The 19630-nt window shown below is 37.5% G+C and overlaps 1 protein-coding gene across 1 annotated transcript in view; it reads right to left on the reverse strand.

Moving 5' to 3' along the window:
* TMPRSS11D (transmembrane serine protease 11D) overlaps positions 1-19630 on the reverse strand; it is a 65227-nt gene that overhangs the window by 11305 nt on the left and 34292 nt on the right. Inside the window, exons 4-9 of the mRNA XM_069105332.1 lie at positions 17032-17099; positions 13303-13463; positions 10000-10038; positions 7484-7661; positions 3071-3330; positions 195-337 (exon numbers count right to left, since the gene is read on the reverse strand). Coding sequence (XP_068961433.1) covers positions 195-337; positions 3071-3330; positions 7484-7661; positions 10000-10038; positions 13303-13463; positions 17032-17099 — 849 coding nt within the window. The remainder of the gene's footprint in view (positions 1-194; positions 338-3070; positions 3331-7483; positions 7662-9999; positions 10039-13302; positions 13464-17031; positions 17100-19630) is intronic.

The raw sequence follows: 19630 nt of genomic DNA on the forward strand, positions 1-19630 counted from the left end.
TCTCTCTGTCTCTATCTCTCTCTCACTCTCTCTCTCTCTCTGTCTCTCTGTCTCCCTCTGTCTCTCTGTCTGTCTGTCTGTCTCTCTCATAAGTTCTTAATGGGAAGAAATAACTTCAGGGCAATTTACTTGTACCATTAATATTGTGCCACATATCACTACATGCACAATTTTGCTACTCAGGACCTACCTACCTGACAAGCATCAGTGCCACCTCCAGGTGTTCCAGCACATATCATGCCAGATGTTACGAGTCCATTATAGCTCTGTGGTGCATTACAGTTATCATTGCTTATGATTTGGACCGCACCTTGCCGAAGAACATTTACACCAGTACCTGTAGATTACAATGGAGAGGAAAGGAAAAATAATGAAAACTTGGAATTTACAAATTAGATTTCCTATAGTCACAAACATGATTTAATGAATAATGCTCATTTTCCTGGTCTCTACCAAAAATCCTCTTCCAGATAGTATCACAGGGAAGGCATTAATAAGAGAGTCATATGAAAAAGATGCTCCCACAATCTCTCAACAGTAATAGCACAAGATAGAAGATATTGTTTCTGGATATTTAGTACTAGTACTACTACCACCACCACCACCACCACCACCATTCAGTGGAGCTTGAATATATGATTTATTTTTAAGAAAATGATACAAACATAGTATTTATAAAACATTTGTTAGGGAGGACATTTCAAATGTGTCGAGATTCTTGTATTCAATTCATTTATACAGAATACAAAGACAAACAATGATATTTAATGCTTCTAGAAAGGCTAAGGATGTATGTGGGTCTGATTGAAGATTTTTTTTTCCCCCTCAGAACTCTGAGACATTTTATAGTAGTATCCCATTTGCAGCTAGGTGGCACAGTGGATAGACTCATCTTTCTGAGTTCAAATTCATTCTCAGACACATTAACTCTGTGACCTTGGCAAAGTCACTTATCCCTGTTTACCTCAGTTCTTCATCTGTAAAACGAGCTGGAGAAGGAAATATTAAACCATGCCAGTATCTTTTTCAAGAAAACCCCAAATGGGGTCACAAAGAGTCAGACATGACTAAAAGAATGAACAACAACAACCCCTCTACAAAAATTCAATTTGATTCATTTTGACAAACACTTATTTCATTTAAAATATTCAAAGCACTTTTCTAGGCAATATGGATAGAAAGACAAAGATGAAAGAAGCCTGTCCTCACTGAGAATTTTGTGGTTTTGCCAGAGTTTTACAATCCAATGTCTTTTGAAAAAGGCAGTGAATTTACTATTTTAAAATAGACCATCACTATCTACTTAGGTGGATACTATATTACACAATGCACATAAACATACATACATGCACACACACATACATACATGCATGTGTGTGCAGAGGGCAGAGCTTGGAAAAATGGATGGAAGTGGCAGTGGGGCAGATTTCAGCTCATGTAATGAAACATTTCCTAAGAACTAGAGCTGTTTTGAGGTATCAGGTGTCAGAGACTGTCTCCAGAAGTAGTAAGTTCCCCAATATGGAACATTTTAAAGGGGAGTTTCCTGTTTATGTTTAAACTAGGTGATTCTCAGATCCTAATATCTACCTTTATTTTAGCTTTCTCTCTTCTTTGACTCTTTTCTTTAGCCTCACTTATCTCACTAATTGATTAATTCAACAGGCATTTTAGGGGTACTATTTGATTAGTTCTATAAGCAGTTAAAGGAAACACAAAAATAAGTGAAAGAATTTCTTTCTGCCTCTAAGGCAGAATGTAGATATATGGAACACTTCGACAATTCAATCCAATGTCTTTTGATATCTGTCTGTAATTTATTCTGCAGAGGATTTAAAAAAAATAATAATAATAATATGGGGCGGCTAGGTGACACAGTGAATAGAGCACCAGCTCTGGAATCAGGAGGACCTGAGTTCAAATCCAGCCTCAGACACTTAACACAAAAAAAACTAGCTATGTGACCTTGGGCAAGTCACTTAACCCCAATTGCCCTAAAAAAAAGGCAAAAAAAAGAAAATAATGTGCTAAGTGCTTTACAATTATTATCTCATTTGATCCTCACAATAACCCTGTGAAGTAAGTGCTATTATTGTCCCAATTTTACAGATGAATAAACTGAGGCAAATAGGGTTCACATGGCCAGAAAGTGCCTGAGACTGAATTCGAATGCAGGTCTTCCTGACTTGAGGCCTAGGGTTCCCGTACCAGAGCTGTCATAATATAAGAAGATTAATGTGGTGGAAAGAATCCTGTGTGATGTTAAATTAGTTATATGACCTCTCTGGGCCTCAGTTTCTCTATCTGTAAAATGAGCAGGCTGAACTAGATGATTTCTAAGGCCCCTTCTAGTTTTAGATTCATGAACCTGTGAGGTATCTTAACCCATGCTCCTGTTCCACTTTCTCTTTCTTCTTTAGTCTTTCTCTTTTGCCTATGCCTCAGAACTGTTGATAGCTTCCAGGGCCCTTACTTTGTTTTCCCAGTAGAACCCAGGGCTAAAGAAACAAGGGCTGGAATGGAATGAGCTTAGAGTTGGAGTTAGGAGACATGTTTGAATTCTCCCTTTGAAATTTATTAGCCAATGTGACCAAAGTTAAGTAAGTCAACCCCTTGCAGCCACAGTTTCCTAGTCTTCTTTGAAATGAGGTTATTAATGCTTTTAGTACCTACCTCATATGGTTGTTGTAAGGATCAAATGATATGGTACTATGTGAATCTTATTTGTTATTATAGACTGTCATATTTATGACAGACACAGACTTCTGAGAATTCTGGGCTTGAGAATCTGGCCTTCAGACTAATAAAGGGACAAAGGACTCAGGGAAAGGACCTTAGAGGTCACTTACTCCAAAGCCCTCACTTTACATATGAGGAAAGAAATGCCCAATGAGGTAAAGTGATTTGCCCAAAACTCCATTAGTATCTGAAAAAAAAAAAAGGATTTTTTGCCTCTAAATCCAGTGTTCTCTCTGATATGCTATACCACTTCTTTTAATACCTTCTTCCATATCCTCATTGGCCCTAAATGTTAAATGAAATTGAGGTGATTTTTTCCTGAGATGCTCACCACCAGGTTGAAGTGATCCCCATCCTGTCACATAAACAGAGGCTCCTACAGGGATGTTCTGATTGGCTTGTGGGAGACAGATTCTGTGGATGTTTTTGGTAAAGGTAACTCCACCATTCAGCTCCACAAGTGCAATGTCATTTTCATGAGTTTCCGCTATGTAATTAGGATGAATTATAATCCTCCTCACATTTACTCTTCTTTCTGGATTACTTAGGAGATACCCAAAGGTAACACTCCATCGGCGTGGATCACGGACACTAGAAAAAAAAATGTAAATGCATGCACTTAAAATATTGTTGGATCAAAAATATAAAATATGGAACTTGTAGGAGTGTCTCTCACTAGTACTTCAAACTTCTGGATTTGTGAGTATTTTTTTTTTCATAACTAAGAACTATTGCCCAATACCTAAAACTGCATGTTATATATTCTACAATCATTTACTAGAACTAGATAGGTTACAAGGAATTCCTTCTCTGGGAGAGCTGCTTACCAAGGAAAGCTTGGATCAATGACTTTAGAAGAAATGTTTGGAGCTGGTGATGATCCTGGGAATTTTTGGTGCTATGGTATAATTTACAACTAAAATCATAGTGATCTCCAATGTCAGGTAGCCAAGTAACTCACATTTACATAATGAGCTTAAGATTTACAAACAGCTTTTCATAACTTATTTTATCTTCACAACAATCTTTTAAAGTAGGTGATATTATCATCCCTATTTTACAGATGAAGAAATTTAGGTTTAGCGAGGTTGTGACCTGTCCAGGGTCACACAGTTAAGACTAAGACTAAGGTTTTCCTGACTCCAAATCCATTGTTCTGACTTCTAAGCTAAGAGTTAATTTGTGTCATGGACTGTTTCAGAAGGGGGTGATGGATTTCTTGTCAGAGTAATTTTTTTTATATTATAAACTAAAATCCATAGAAATACAAAAGAAATCAGGGCAGCTAGGTGGTGCAGTGAATAGAGCACCAGCCCTGGAGTTAGGAGGACCTGAGTTCAAATCCAGCCTCAGACACTTAACATTTACTAGCTGTGTGACCTTGGACAAGTCACTTAACCCCAATTGCTCTGCCTTCCCCCCTCCAAAAAAAAAAGACATCCCTCCTTTTTGGCGAAGCTAGGTCGTGCAGTGAATAGAGCATTGGCCCTGGAGTCAGGAGGACCTGAGTTCAAATCTGACCTCAGACACTTAACACACACACAAAAAGCTAGCTGTGTGACCTTGGGCAAGTCACTTAATCCCAATTGCCCTGCAAAAAAAAAAAGAAATAAATTGAATTGAAATAAAGACGTATTTTCCCCCTACCTAAGTTTACATATACTTTGAAATCTATCTGTATCTATAGATCTCAGGTAAAGAACCCTTGCACTATGGCATACTGTCTCTTAAATAAACTGGATCTGTGATTTTTCTCATTATAGGAAACTCCCAGGTGAAGGGACTCCCCCTTCTAATGGGCTTGATAAAAGATAAAAATGGTAGGGACTTAATAGAAGAAGAGATTAAGAAGAGGAGGTAAGAATGCACAAAAGAACTATACAAGAAAGATCTTAACATTGCCAGTAACCACAATGGTGTGGTTACAAATCTAGAGTCAGATATCCTGAAGAATGAAATCAAGTGGGCCTTAGGAAGCATTGTGAACAATAAGGCTAGTGGAGATGATGAAATTCCTTCCAGCTGAACTATTTAAAATCTTAAAAGATGATGCTATTAAAGTGCTTCACTCAATATACCAGCAAAACTCAACAGCAGGGGTGGCTAGGTGGCATGGTGATTAGAGCACCAGCCCTGGAGTCAGGAAGACCTGAGTTCAAATCCAGCCTCAGACACTTAACACACACACACAAAACCTAGCCATGTGACCTTGGGCAAGTCACTTAACTCCAATTGCCCTCCAAAAAGCAAAAAAATAAATAAGCCCTAATAAAAACTCAACAGCAGCCACTGGATTGGAAAAAAATGTTTATGTTCCAATTCTAATGAAGGGCAATGCCAGAGAATACTCAGATTACTGAAAAATTGTGCTCATTTCACATTCCAGGAAGATTATGCTTAAGAATATGTAAACTAGGCTTCAGCATTTTGTGAACCAAGAATTACCAGAGAGCAGGCTAGTTTTCAAAGAGACAGAAGAACTAGAGACCAAATTGCTGACATTCATGGGGTTATGGAGAAAGCAAAGGAATTCCAGAAAAAAAATCTACTTCTGCTTCATTGGCTGCACTAAAACTTTTCACTATATGGATTACAACAAAATATGGCAAGTCCCTAAAGAGATGGGGGTACTAGATCATCTTGCTTGTCTTCTGAGGAACCTGTGTACAGGCCAAGAAACAACATGGAAGAAATGATTGGTTTAAGATTGGAAAAGGCATAGAGCAAGGCTGTATATTGTCACCTTATTTATTTAACTTATATGCAGAGTACATTTTCTGAGATGCCAGGCTAGATGAATCAAAAGCCAGAATTAAGGTTGCCAAGAGTAATATCAGCAATCTCAGCTATGCAGATGATATCACTCTGATGGCAGAAAGTGAAGAGGAATTAAGAAGCCTTTCAATGAGAGTGAAAGAGGAGAGAGAGTGTAAAAGCTGGCTTCAAGATTAACATTAAAAAAAAACCAAAACAAAACAAAACTTAGATCTTGGCAATTGGTCTTATCACTGCCGGGCAAATAGAGGGAGAAGAAATGGTATCAGTGTTAGATTTTATATTCTTGGGCTCAAAGATCCCTGCAGATGGAGACTACAGCCATGAAATTAAAAGACATTTGCTACTTGGAAAGGAAGCTGTGACAAATCTGGATAGCATACTAAAAAGCAGAGACATCACCTTGCCAACAAAGATCCACATAAACAAAGCTATGGTTTTTCCAGTAGTAATGTATGGTTGTGAGAGTTGAACTATTAAAAAAAACTGAGCACTGCAGAATTGATGCTTTTGAATTGCAGTGTTGGAGAAGACTTTTGAGAGTCCCTCAAGGAGATCAAATCAGTATATACTTGAAGAAATTAATTCAAGTTCTTCACAGGAAGTTCAAATATGGAAGCTGAAGCTTAAAGTTAGGAAAGACCCTTATGTTGGAAAAAATTAAAAGGGGAAATGACTGAGGATGAGATGGATAGATAATGTCATAGAAACAAGAAACATGAATTTGGACAGACTTTGAGAGATAGTGGAGGATAGAAGGGCCTAATGTGCTTGGTCCATGGGGTCATGAAGAGTCGGACAAGACTGAATGACTGAGCAACGACAATAAAATTTATAAGGGGATATTCTACTAGCTCCAGGGGTGGGGAGGTGAATAGAAGGCAGGATTCAGAGAATGTTCCAAAGTTTCAAAAATAGAATCCTATGTTATTTGGTAATTGATGACACAGCATGATTGTTTAATGTGTTTGTTTCAATGGAGATTACAGTTTTTAAACTCAGACATCATAATCAAATGGGAGCATCTTAAACTGAATTTCCCTTGCTATTAATGGAAAACGTGAAATGCTAAAAGGGCATTTTTGCACTAATAGGGCATTTTCAATTTGAATTTTTAGATTTTTGATCTTCGAATTCTAGATTCATAGGAATAAATGAAATTAGCTGGGGGCAATTTCTGCTTTTTCTCCTTTTTAGTGGATAACGAGACTTGGCAGGATCTTGCTTACTTGTTCCTCGTACTTTGCATTTAATACTGGAGGACACTGACACGAATCAGAAACATATCTTTAGGTATATCTTGTTAGTATAAATTCAATATCAAATAAATGATTTGGGAAACACTATTGCACAGTATAATCTAGACCAGGTCTGCATAACCTTTGAAAATTGTGGAGGGAAACATTTTTGTAATTGCACAAAATTTGTACTTTGAATACAAAGAAGAGGCTATGTTACCCACAAAAGTAAAATTAACCTAACATGCAACTAAAGATAACAAAGCTCTCTTTTATTGTTGTTTAATTCTAGGACTCATACATCCTAGACTTGGGTGACCTAGACCTAGCTAGGTGACGTGGACTTTAAAGGACAAGTTTTCCACTGAGGTAGCAATGAAAGAGAGGGATTGAGAGAGACAGACAGACAGATGAGGGTGGGGCAAGGAATAGTACAAATTTCATGCAATTACAAAAATGTAGGTAGATCTGAGGATATCCTGGATTCCACTACATGTCTAGGTCAGATCTCCACAACCTATGGCATACCAAAGATTTTTGGGCAGCCGGCAAAAAATGTAGAGGATCTTTTCCTCCACATTTTTTGTGGGCTGCCAAACTAGCATTAGAAATAAGAGGCTGTTCTCATTTAGTTTTTTGAGTTCCTGTATGTTCAGTCTGATGTGGGGGCCCTGCATCACATGTTCATTGTCACAGATGCCTTATTTCCACCTTATTGGCTATAAACTTACCTCCTGAAGCAGTGAGCAGCAGTCAGGAGCCATGCGTTGCTAATTAGGATAGCTCCACAGTGGTGAGCATTGTTGAGCTGAAGGCTTGCTTGCCAAGGCCAATCTCCAGCTCTGGCTTGTGTTCCTGCTATGATTCTTTCAAAGGACAATGTCATCAGTTCAGGGCTGGACCCACATTCTGATAGGAAAAGGAGTCATTAGCTTTAGGTAATGTTCTGGGAAGAGTAATATTCATTTCTGTTTCACAGATACTTTATAAGACTTTCTCTCTCTCTATTTGTTCCTTCTTCTTGTGACTCCAGAAGTAAAGAAATACCTAAGGCTGTCAAACATGTAGTTACCCTAGCCTCCCAGTGGAAAGCTCTGAATTATAGATGACAATAAGTAAAATTGGGGATTAACATGAATTTAATTTAGATTTCATTCTAAATATTCACAATGGGATAGCTAAATGGTGCAGTAGAGTGCTGGGCCTGAAGTCATGATGACTCATCTTCCTCAGTTCAAATCTGGCTTCAGACACTTAATAGCTGTGTGACCCTAGATAAACCATTTAACCCTGCTTGCCTCAGTTTCTCATCTGTAATATGACCCGGAGAAGAAAATGGCGAACTATTCTAGTATCTTTGCCAGGAAACCCCCAAATGGGGTCACAAGGAGTCAGACATGACTGAAATGACTGAACAACAACTCCAACAAGGGAAAAACTAAATGGATGAAGGATGCTTATTGTCTAGATTATGCTATTCTACTCCGCCAGTACATACATTATTGACAGAAACTATAGTTGGAGAATGAACTAACACCAGTAATACGGAAGAAGAGGAAAAAAGGCTGTGTTATTTTGGGGGAATTGCATGGTGCTTTTACTGGCCCCAAATTCCTCCCTGAAATGAAAGCTCATTAAAAAAAAACAAAGCAAAATAAAACATTGCTATTCTTTTAGTGATGCTACATACTTGCAAAGCATGAAATTCCATACTCCAAAGACTTATAAAGTTGGAGCTCATCCGTAAGACATTGGAGAAATATATGGCAGGTATGGTAGCTGGAGCCCATTATGAATAAAGAACTGTCTAATAAAAGTAGTGTTGAATATGTCCTTAAAGAGATATATGAGTGGGAGGAAAGGCGGTATCAATCAAGCTTTATTATTAAGTTCCTACTGTGCGCCAGATACTGTGCAAAGTATTGTACAGATGTTATCTGATTTGAGCCTCACAACAACTGTGGGAGATAGGTGCTATTATCCTTACTTTACAGTTGAAGAAACTGAGAGACACAGAGGTTAAATGACTTGCCCAGGATCACACAGCTATCAGTGTTGTGTGTGAGTTATAGGGCACTAGAATTAACAGCCGAAGTGTCTGAGCCTGGATTTGAACTGAGGTCTACCTGATTCTAGGCCCAGTGTCCCATCCACTGCATTACCTAGCTGTCTCTGGAGGTAGACCAGGCCTATGGGAAGAGTGAAAGATAAACTATAGAGAGCTCATGTGTTCCATAGGAACCTTATCATGTCAAGAGATCTAGAGGGAGGCTCAAGCACATTGATTGTCCTCTCCCCATAGAACTGTTAGGGGAGAACATAGACAAGCATCTCATAGGGTGAGAGGGTATTAATTGGTTACAATCTTCATCATCAGAGGGAGTGACCGCATTAAGATAATAAAGATCATCATCATCATCATCATCATTGTAACTAGCATTTGTAGAGAGCTTTAAGGTCACAAAGCACTTTATAAACATTTCATTTTGTTCTCACAAAACCCTGGAGAGTAAGTGCTATTATTAATCTCATTTGATAGATGAGCAAACTGAAGCAGACAGAAGTTAAGTCACTTGCTCAGGATCACACAACTACAAAATATTTTAGGCAGGATTTGAACTCATCTTCCTTACTCCAAGTCAAATGCTCCATCCATTGCACCACCTAAGTGCCTCATAATCTTTATTAAAGTATCAAAATATTGATGTATTAAAGTCCCCATTTATGTTGTAAAAGTGACTCTGGGGTCTTGAAGTTTATGCCAGAATAATGTAATCTTCTGTCTGACTTTACCAGCCTAAAGCTGGAAAGACTTCCTTTTAGTATGGGCCGGGTGGTATCCTTTCTGTCTGTTAACTGAGCACCAGCACAGCTAAGTAGGCTTGGTCATATAATGATTTTGGGGCCGCAGAATCTCTTGAAGACTAATTACTAAAATGTGGAAATTGGTTGGGAGTTGCATGGAGGGTATGCCCGTGGTGATGCAATCTCAGGTCATTAAAGTACTGAAGTATTACCAAAAACAAAAAGCTACTCTGGGTACTAAGAGAAATCATAGGAAAAAGTGTCAGCAAATATCATTTATGCCCACTCACAGAGAGAGTCATAGAGTTAGATTAAAATGCAGGTGGGAAGAAATTTGCAAAGTACATTGGACAAACCCTTTCTATTTATTGTTAATTATTCAACATTCATTCTTTATATTTGGTTAAATCTCTTCAAGTAAGTAGTTTTTTTTTAGACTTACCTCTGATTAAAATATCTTGTGCAGCTTCAGCAGGAATAGCTGATATAAGAAGAAAAAAGAAGTTAAACAAATAAGCAAGACTGTTATTTCTTTCATAGAGTCATGCTTACTAAAAAAAAAAACAGAATATACAGGGTTATGCTAATGATTATTGTTGGGGTATAACATGGACTCACTCACACATTTGGAAACAATATGTAGAACATAACTGACTGATTAAATCAAATTGACAGGCATTTTTCTTCCTGTAACATATCTAGCTCATAGTGGATGGGATCTTCAATTTTCTTTGAATTTTAGATTCACTTGGGGCTTAGAACAAGGAGGTTTCTTAGGCCTTGGAGACCCCTGGTTAGATGTCTGCTACCTGTCTGACTAAATTATTTAGAAGTACCCCAAGCTTCATCTCAGTAAAGATGATACCCTTGGGCTTATCTTGCGAAGCTCAGGAAAGTAATTGATTTTGTACATGCTGAAAAACCACACCAAAATGAAATGCATTGATAGGTCTAAGGATTTTCTCTCTATTTACAAGGCACTGGTTGGAAAGGATAGGCATCAAGGACAGTAATTATATTATTGGCCTCTGAATCATCTTGAAAGGCCCAAGTACTACAATAACTCTCTCAACTTCCTATAAAATAGTAACATATACTCTATGATGTTTTGCTTTTCTGCTTCAGTTGTTGTTTTCCAGGAATTATCTTTTCTCCACTTCTGGGTGGATATTATGTGTGTTTCCCTCAACTCTTGCCTTCCCCCTTTAATGAATGTGATTTGGGTAAGCTTAACATACAAGTCTAATGGTCCAGCTGATCAGTGTTAGATATGGGCTATGAGGAGCTGGAAATAACATGAGAAAAGCTTACAGTGTCAAGTCTAGAGGTGTTTATTGAAAGATACACAGGACCAGGTGTGACTCGTCAGTCCCACAATCCAGTCTCACTAATCCTGAAATCGTAACTCCTGTCAGCTTAGTCAGCATAGGCTTTCACGTTCTGCACTTTGAGGTAAGCTGAGAGATCCCCTGATGTCAGATGTGATGTCAACCTGACCTGCTTTCCTTTGTTACTTGCCCCTCTAGTAGGTTTACTAGGGCAAGAAGTGCCTATACAGTAGCATCTGTTCATTCAAATCACTTGTGGCAGTAATGAGGGGTGAATCTTTGAGAAGTCCCTGTCCTGAGTTTAGTCCCCCTATGCTGACTTGATATGAGGCCAATGTCCATCATATTCAATGATTCCTAGGACAATGAATTGTAATAGGCTCCTTTCCTGCTTTGTACTGGGTAGATGGATTGGGACATAAACCAAAACATGTGTTGTTCTGAATTAATAGAATGTAAGCTCTAACTAAGAAAGAGAAGAATTGTACATCACACTGTTCTTTATCCTAAACAGCGGTTGACCAGGAATGGATCATGGGAGCTTCTATCTGGAGCTAGAAGGAACCTCAAAAACTCTCAGGCCCCACCTCTTCTTTTTTTTTTTTCTTTTTTTGCCTTTTGGAGGGCAATTGGGGTTAAGTAACTTGCCCAAGGTTACACTGCTAGTTTTGTGTGTGTGTGTGTGTGTGTGTGGGTGGGTGGGTGTTAAGTTTCTGAGGTCGGAACCGAACTCAGATCTTCCTGACTCTGGGGCCAGTGCTTTACTCACTGTGCCACCTAGCCGCCTCCCCCCCCACACCTCTTCCTTTTTGCAGATGAGGAAACAGATGACCCCCAGAGGCAGGGCAAAACAATAATATTTCTTATATACTTATCTCAGAAGTGGATAAAGGAGGAAGTACCTGAGACTAATTCCTAGAAAATATAAAGCTAAACATAAAAGCAAAACTTAAGACTTGCAATATGTGTCTATCCCACAGAAGGGATTGTAAATAAAGTCACTATAGGACTGGAGCTACCTGAGTAAATTCAGAGGCCAATAACTCACTATTCTTCCCTATTAAACTACTTGGGAAAATCTCATCTTAAACTAATGATGAAATTCTCAACTCACGGTCAGGTATTCTAAGATACTGTTACACTTCCATGGAAACTATACTAAGAGGGAAAAAAATCTATGTCAAAACTTTTCTGCCTAATCCCTGAGGAAGGGGAAAAAAGATACTGTTACACTTCCATGGAAACTATACTAAGAGGGAAAAAATCTATGTCAAAACTTTTCTGCCTAATCCCTGAGGAAGGGGAAAAAATCTCTTCCCTGAGGGGAAGCTGTGGTCTGTTTTGTTATTACTCTTGCTACCTGTACTTTTCTAGTTGTTAGAGATGTTGTCTCTATGTCACTAGGAATCAGGAATTTGGGGGCCAAGGTAATATGTGAGTAGACGAGGTCCTGGTGCAAGGCTTGAGCTGAACACTGCTCACGGCTGATGGAGCTTCTAGTAGGGATCCTTTTGTCTGTGTATTCCTGCAACAAACCTTGTTACATTCAATAAGTAACTGTAAGTATTATGTGTATAGGTTTTCTTTGATTTGGACCCAAGAACAGATTGTCTTGTCCATTAGGCTAAAATAACAAATGGAATGTGATTAATAAAATAACATTGATATCATTTGGGGATATTTATTGGTTGCCTGATACATTATCTGTACAAAAAGCAGAAGCCTATCTAAATTCTTTAGCATTTAATGAAATATTTCCCAAATATTTATTCATAATAATAAACAATAATATTTATTCCATTACTATCACTTATATTACTTTAGTTTTTTTGAAGTTATTTTTCAAAGCTCTCCTTTAAAAAAACACAAAAGTTTTATCTTCTGTCAGAATCATCCATTAAATTATAATTGAATTTATTTATAATTTGCTTTTATAGTATACTTTCTGAATCAATTTTGCTATTTGTGATACTGTATTTCAGAATTGAATTTATGTAAATGGATTATTAAATCAGCAACATAAATTCTCCTAATGATTTTTTTTGGAGGGCAGGGTTTGAACTATAATGCCATTATGGTAAGTGAGGTGAATACCTCTACCAAGGGTAGGCAACTGTTCTGAAACTTATGGTCTTTGCAAGTTGGCTGGGTCATTGAGAGACAGTATGTATCAGAGGCACAACTTGAACCCAAGGTTTCCTGAACCCCTAAATCTGCTTCTCACCACTAAAATAGGATTTAATTCAAATTAACCAACATTTATTGAAAGTCAGTTAACTTATCATTTATTAGTAAATAAAACATCTATTTTAGGGATCTTAGTTTCACCAACCAGGATCCAAAAGACAGACATACTATATAATTAAAAACTTACAATATAGAACTTAAAAAGAACCATAGAAAAACATGATACTTGCGTTGAACGTTTTCAGATGAAACATTGATTGTCATAGTCCCAGAATTATTCTGCAGCTGTCTTAAAATCTCCGCGATCCTGGTATTCATTGATGCCCCAGTGGTGCGACCCGTGAACTGAAACTTCAGGAGAAGAGTTGCTATCACACCTTGATTACCCTGCCTGTAAACCATGCAAGTGGGTCAGGAAATAAGTCATTATTATAATTTCTGACTGTTATTTCTACATGTTCTTCTCTCCATAGAGCACTAGAACACTGGACCAGGAACATAGATCACAGAGTCAAAAGACCTGAATCTAAATCCACCCTCCAACTGGATGGATGACTTTGGGCAAATTCCTTAGCCAGTCTGCTTCTGTTTCCTCATCTACAAAATGGAAATAATAATAGAAAATATCTCCTGGGGTGGTTGTGAAAATATAAAGAGATAAAATTTGTAAAGTGATTTGTAAACCTTTAAGTACTATGTAAAAGCCAAATATAATCACTACCATCACCACCATCATCGTTGTTCATTCATCTATCCATTTATAATGAAGTAGAGCTGAATGGAACTTTAGAGTTCATTTCATAATAACAGCTAACATTTATATAGAGTTTAGCACTTTCCAATTATCATATCACTTGATCCTCACAATAGCCTGGGGAGGTAGGTGCTATTAATGATTATTCCTGTTTTACAGTTAGTAAGTATCCAAGGCTGGATTTGAACTCAGGTCTTCAAGACTCCCATCCAGGTACTCAGTATCTACTGTGCTACCTAGCCTCTTCATTTTATACATCAAAAAATTGTGTGACCCTGAGAATTTAAGTAATTTGCCCAAGGTCACAAAGCTAAAGCTGGTGTCCAACCCAGGTGCTTAGATTTCTCCTTCAGTACTCTTCATAATGCCCCATATTGCCTCCAACACATAAATTAGACAAGTTCACTTAAGGAGCTTCCTTTCAGCTGAGATTCATGCAATATTGTTTCACCAGGTAATAGAATATAGGAATTAATCACTCCCTGTGTGATCAAACAGCATACGTTGAAAATCTTGGAAAACAATCTATTTCTGAGGTTATATTTCCAAATTAGGTTGCCCCAAAGTTCAAAGCACTTTTGGATAGCTAGACCTATAGTTTTAAAATATATAATTTTAAGATATATAATAAATAAATAAGCCAAAAGCTAGTGCCCTAACTCCCAGACTGCCTTGTTTTTAACTATTTTGTGTGTGTTTGTCTTTATTTACTTTATACTTAAGTTATATTTCTATAACAACTTGTTATGCCCTCCATTAGAATATATGTTCCTTGGGGCAGCCTGGTGGCTCAGCGAGTAAGAGCACCAGCCCCGGTGTTGGGATGACCTGGAGGATCAAATCTGGGTTCAGATACTTAGCACCACACCCAGAAATAACTGGCTGTGTAACCTTGAGCAAGTTACTTAACCCCAATTGCTTAAAAAAAAAAAAGAATATATGTTCCTTGAGAACAAGGATTGTTTCATGCTTTGAATTTGTATCCCTAGCATTCACCTTACACAATGCCTGGCATATACTGAGTATCTTGTAAATACTTCACGATTGAGAGTTTAATCTAGCTACAAATGGAAATTCTTGAGATTTTCTTTTATTTAAAAAAATCAATGGTGGAATAGGAATAAATATTTTTAAAACTCTATGCTGTACAAATGTGGATGTCCTGCAGTGGATCTGTGATTTTCATAATGTGTTTCTTTCCTCCAGTCATGCAGATCAGAACACGTTCATCTCTGCTCTGCCTATAGCTGTGTGACTTGCCTATATCCTCCCACCAAAGTCCATATGTTGTCACATGCGAGAGGATTATCTCAGAATACCTTCTTTTTTGTGTGTGATTCTTCAATTTGTAATGGAATACTGTTTTAGCTCAATTCATCTTTTCAAATAAAATGATGCAAATTCTTTACCATAAATATTTAACCATTAAAGATTGTAATAATCTAAAGTGAATTAAGTCATAATAATAATTCTCACCTCTGTCTTTCCAGAATTGCCATAATATTACTTTCTCCTGCCTAGACCCATGATACAAACTTGTGATGCATAGTCAGGCAGTGGTTTCTTTCCTTTGGCTACTCTTTGTTTCTTTCTCTTCCTGCTTCTTCCTAAACCTGCTATTCTTTAGTTGCTACCTAACTACTCATGCCCGCTCTTTTGGCTAGTACATATGATTTATCTATACCTTTCCTGATGCCATCCCACTGTATACTCCTTGCCCAATCACAGTTGAACTGTATCTAATCCAATTCCCTCAGGAATTTGCTATTGTCTGGCTAATGTGAAGAACTAAGTTCTAATAATTGTAAACAATGACAATGCAGGGATCCTTAACTTTTTTTGAGTCATAGACTCCTTTGGTAGTCTGGTTCATAATTCTATGGACCCCTTCTCAGAATAATGGCTTATTACCAACATTCATAACTGAAGGAATGTTAAATTTCGTTTAGAAGTTAGAAAACTTAAATATGTAATTTTTTTTCTCTAGACACATTTACAGACCTCTAAAAAACTATCTATAGACAGCTTGAACATCTGCAGACACTAGGTTAAGATCCTTTGACTTAATGGATTACCTCAAACACTTATATTTTAGCACAAAGGAGGAAGTGTGAGAAAAGGAACTGAGATAGTGATGAAGATAAAGGAAAGGTTAAATATGGGGGGGAGGGGTGCATTTTTAGTGCCCTTTAAATCACACTTCATAGACATGTAACTTTCTATTTCTTTTTTAAAATTTGTATTGATAGCTTTTGTTTTTACATAAACTTCATTTCTTATTACATTTCTTCCCCTAACTCACCCACTGAACCAACCCTTGTAACAATGAGGAAAAAAGAAAAAAAAGATTTAACAAAACTAATCAACACATCAGTAGTCTGACAGTATATGTAACATTCATATTTCACTGCCTGGACAAGGAAAAAAGGGAGGCTCTGTGAAAGTATTTACAGATCCTATACTTGATAATAAGCCGCCATGGGGGGGAGGGGAAGGAGGGGGACAAAATGTGAAATTCAAGGAATTGTGGAATCGAATCCTGTAAACTAAAAGGAAACAAACAAATTAATAAATTAAAGTTTAAAAAAAAAAGAAAAAAGGGAGGCTCATGCTTCTCTGAATTCTTCAAATTTATCATTCCTTATAGAATGAGTAACTCCATATTTCACCCATATATAACACTAACTGTGACAATGATCCATACAGATTGGATTCTTATATTTGTGTAGTGGAAAAAACACAGGATTTAGAATCAGAGAACCTGTGTTAAAGTACCAACTTACCACTCACTAAATGTAAAATACGGAGCCTCTCAGTTCCTATATCTGTGAAGCAAGGATAATAAAATCTGAAACTATCTACCTTATTAGGTTATGTCAGATTAAATGAAATTCAAGATCTAATCTTTAAAGAATATAAGCTAATTTTTTCTTACAGCATAGACTGCAGCTCATACCTTCCTAGATGACTTGGACAGTTGCTGTGGCTAAAGAAAAATTCATCACCTTTTGACTAACTTGGTAATTTAAACCTTTAGAAATTTAGCTCCATTAGTTCTCACCTTGTAGACACATGGCTCATTGTTAGACCTTATTCAAGACTCATCTAGTTTGGTAGCATCCGCCTGAGCTTGCATTCTAATGGGACCATTATAAGGAATATTTTTGGCTGAATGCATCCTCTCCTCTAAAGCAATGCTACTCACCGAATTCTTACAACATAAGCTCTCCTGAATTGCCTTGCTAAACTTGATGCTCTGAAGGTTTCATTCATCTGTATGAACAAAAAAAAAAATTGTCAATAGAAAGAAAACACACTCTATGCTGATGGTTGGCCTTCCCTTTTCTCAGTTTCTTCTTCCCTGTTTGATGTGTATGACTGGGTTTTCCATTGTTCTCCACTGGTACACCTCAAAAGATGCCTTTAGGTTGGACCTATCTCCTCTTAGTATTGATTTCTTCATATGTGATGTATAAATGATAATATGTTTTATAAGTTATAGGTTTCTTCATATGTGATATATAAATGATAATGTTTTATAAATTATAATTAACAATAATTCATTCATTTTATACATGAGAGAACTAAGACCCAGAGGCATTCACTAGGATATTTGTACAATTATTCTATTTATTTCAACTGTTCCCTCCTCACACATTTCAGTTGTGTTCAACTCTTCATGACCCCATGTAGGTTTTCTTGGCAAAAATGCTACAGTGGTTTGTCATTTCTTTCTCCAGTTCATTTTATTAGATGAGGAAACTAAGGTAAATAGGGTTAATGATTTGCCCAGTCACAGTCATGATTTGCTTCCCGAGTCCAGGTCCAGCACTCTATCCACTGCGCCCCCTAGCTGCCCTTGTATATAGGTGAATTCAACTTAAGATGACTATCAAGGGAAGATTGAATTGAAATACGTACAATACATGAAGCTACAATGGTCTGCCAATTTAATAGAAACAAAAAGTTGTCAAACTGGTTTATGTCACTAGACAAAACAGTCGTTGATTGATGGAACTATTTGGTTTTCATTAGAAAACCAAATTAGGTTATCTTGGCATTACTTTGACACAGATCAACCCAATCTTGCCATCCTCATAGTTCTGTTATGCCTCTATCTTCTCAACCAAGTGAAGAGATTATGTTAGCAAAGACAGAAAAGTAGCAAATTTAAAGGAGGTAATTTTTTTTTAATTAGCAGATGCCAGATGTTATTTAAACAACAAAAACATGAAATTTCAGATAGATAACAGATTCTGCTTGTGCAGAACTCTGCAGAATTTATAAAACCTCAGCAATTCTTAGGTTATGGCCAAAAAGTTTGTTTTTAACCTTTGTCAATCACATGGCAAAAAAGCATTCCTAAATTGATATTTTCAGGCTGGTTGATGTTTTCTAGATGGAAGTAAATGTCATTTTCAATTAAAGGAACATTTTAAAGTATGACTTGATTTTTTTGGGGGGAGGGGGGCAAAGGGGAAGGCAGGGCAATTGGGGTTAAGTGACTTGCCCAAGGTCATATGGCTAGTAATGATGGGGTGCTTGGGATCTATGTTTGTAATATCAGTTTGTAACATCAGTTTGTAAAATCAGTTTGTAAAACCATTTTGTAAAATCACACATCCCCCTCCCCAACCTCAGAGCATTAACTCTTCCCCTTCCCCCTGCTAGCACTCTACCCAGCAACAACTCATGAATTGTTTATCTCTACTTGGAACAATAACAAGCTACACCTATGAATCCTTCACTAAACCATCTATAAACATTTTAGCTTAGGCAAATGTTATCTCCCCTTAGTAAAGTGCCCAGCTGCCCCTATGAATCTTTCAAGGCACTATCTATAGGTTAACTCCTTAGCCAATTATCCACATACCGAGTCTCTGTTAGCCTTGGTTCCCAACATCCATCTTGTCAAACATGACACTGATGGGTGGCAGACTAGGCACTTCTCAGTCAGCCCTTCACTGCTAGCTGACTTAGTGATTTTTCAGGCCTAAAACCACACCTCCAGGTAGCTCCCGCCTTGGGCTATTTCCCAGTGAATTATGGGCAATTGCCTTGGGCTATTTCCCAGTGAATTATGGGCAATACACCTGCGAAGTTGACATTAAAAGTGCATGTTCCTTTAAGCACTGACCACTCCTTAACTCCTCCCTAATCCCACCCTTACTTACCTAGTTAGCATAATTGACATCTGATTTATTGCCTAGACTCCTTAAAAAACTATATTTGTGACTTCTTTAAGTTTGCAGGTTCTCTAAGAACTCTTGCCTGCTGTACAGCATAATAATAAACTTGCAGGTTCCCTAAGTTTCCTTGCCTGCTGTAAAGTGTAACAATAAACTTTTACAATCCTAACTTCAAGACTGCTTGGACCTACTAAATTCTTTCCAGACTGAATCGCAGGGATTCTGGTCATTAATAAGGATCAGAATTCCTGTATAACCTATTGCCATCCTCCCATCAGTAAGTGTTAAGTGTCTGAGGTCAGATTTGAACTCAGGTCCTCCTGACTTCAGGTCTAGTACTCTGTTCACTGTGCCACCTAGCCATCCCATGACTTGATTTTTGAAGGCAGTGAGGACAGATTTTTTTTAAAGAGTATTAAGACTAATGGACTTGATTTCCATAATTTTGAAAGGGTGGGTAATTGCTTACTTTACTTTAGCTTTGGGTTAATTTATAATATGTCCAAAACACTACTGTTCTCTAGTTCATGCCACTTATTCATCTGTTTACCTTGCCACCCCCTCTATCTATTGTATTCTCTCTCTCTCTCTCTCTCTCTCTCTCTCTCTCTCTCT

Source organism: Petaurus breviceps, unplaced genomic scaffold (genome assembly GCF_028583685.1).
Source record: "Petaurus breviceps papuanus isolate PSGF00001 unplaced genomic scaffold, PetGlider_PUasm1.0 76, whole genome shotgun sequence".
Classification (NCBI taxonomy): domain Eukaryota; kingdom Metazoa; phylum Chordata; class Mammalia; order Diprotodontia; family Petauridae; genus Petaurus; species Petaurus breviceps.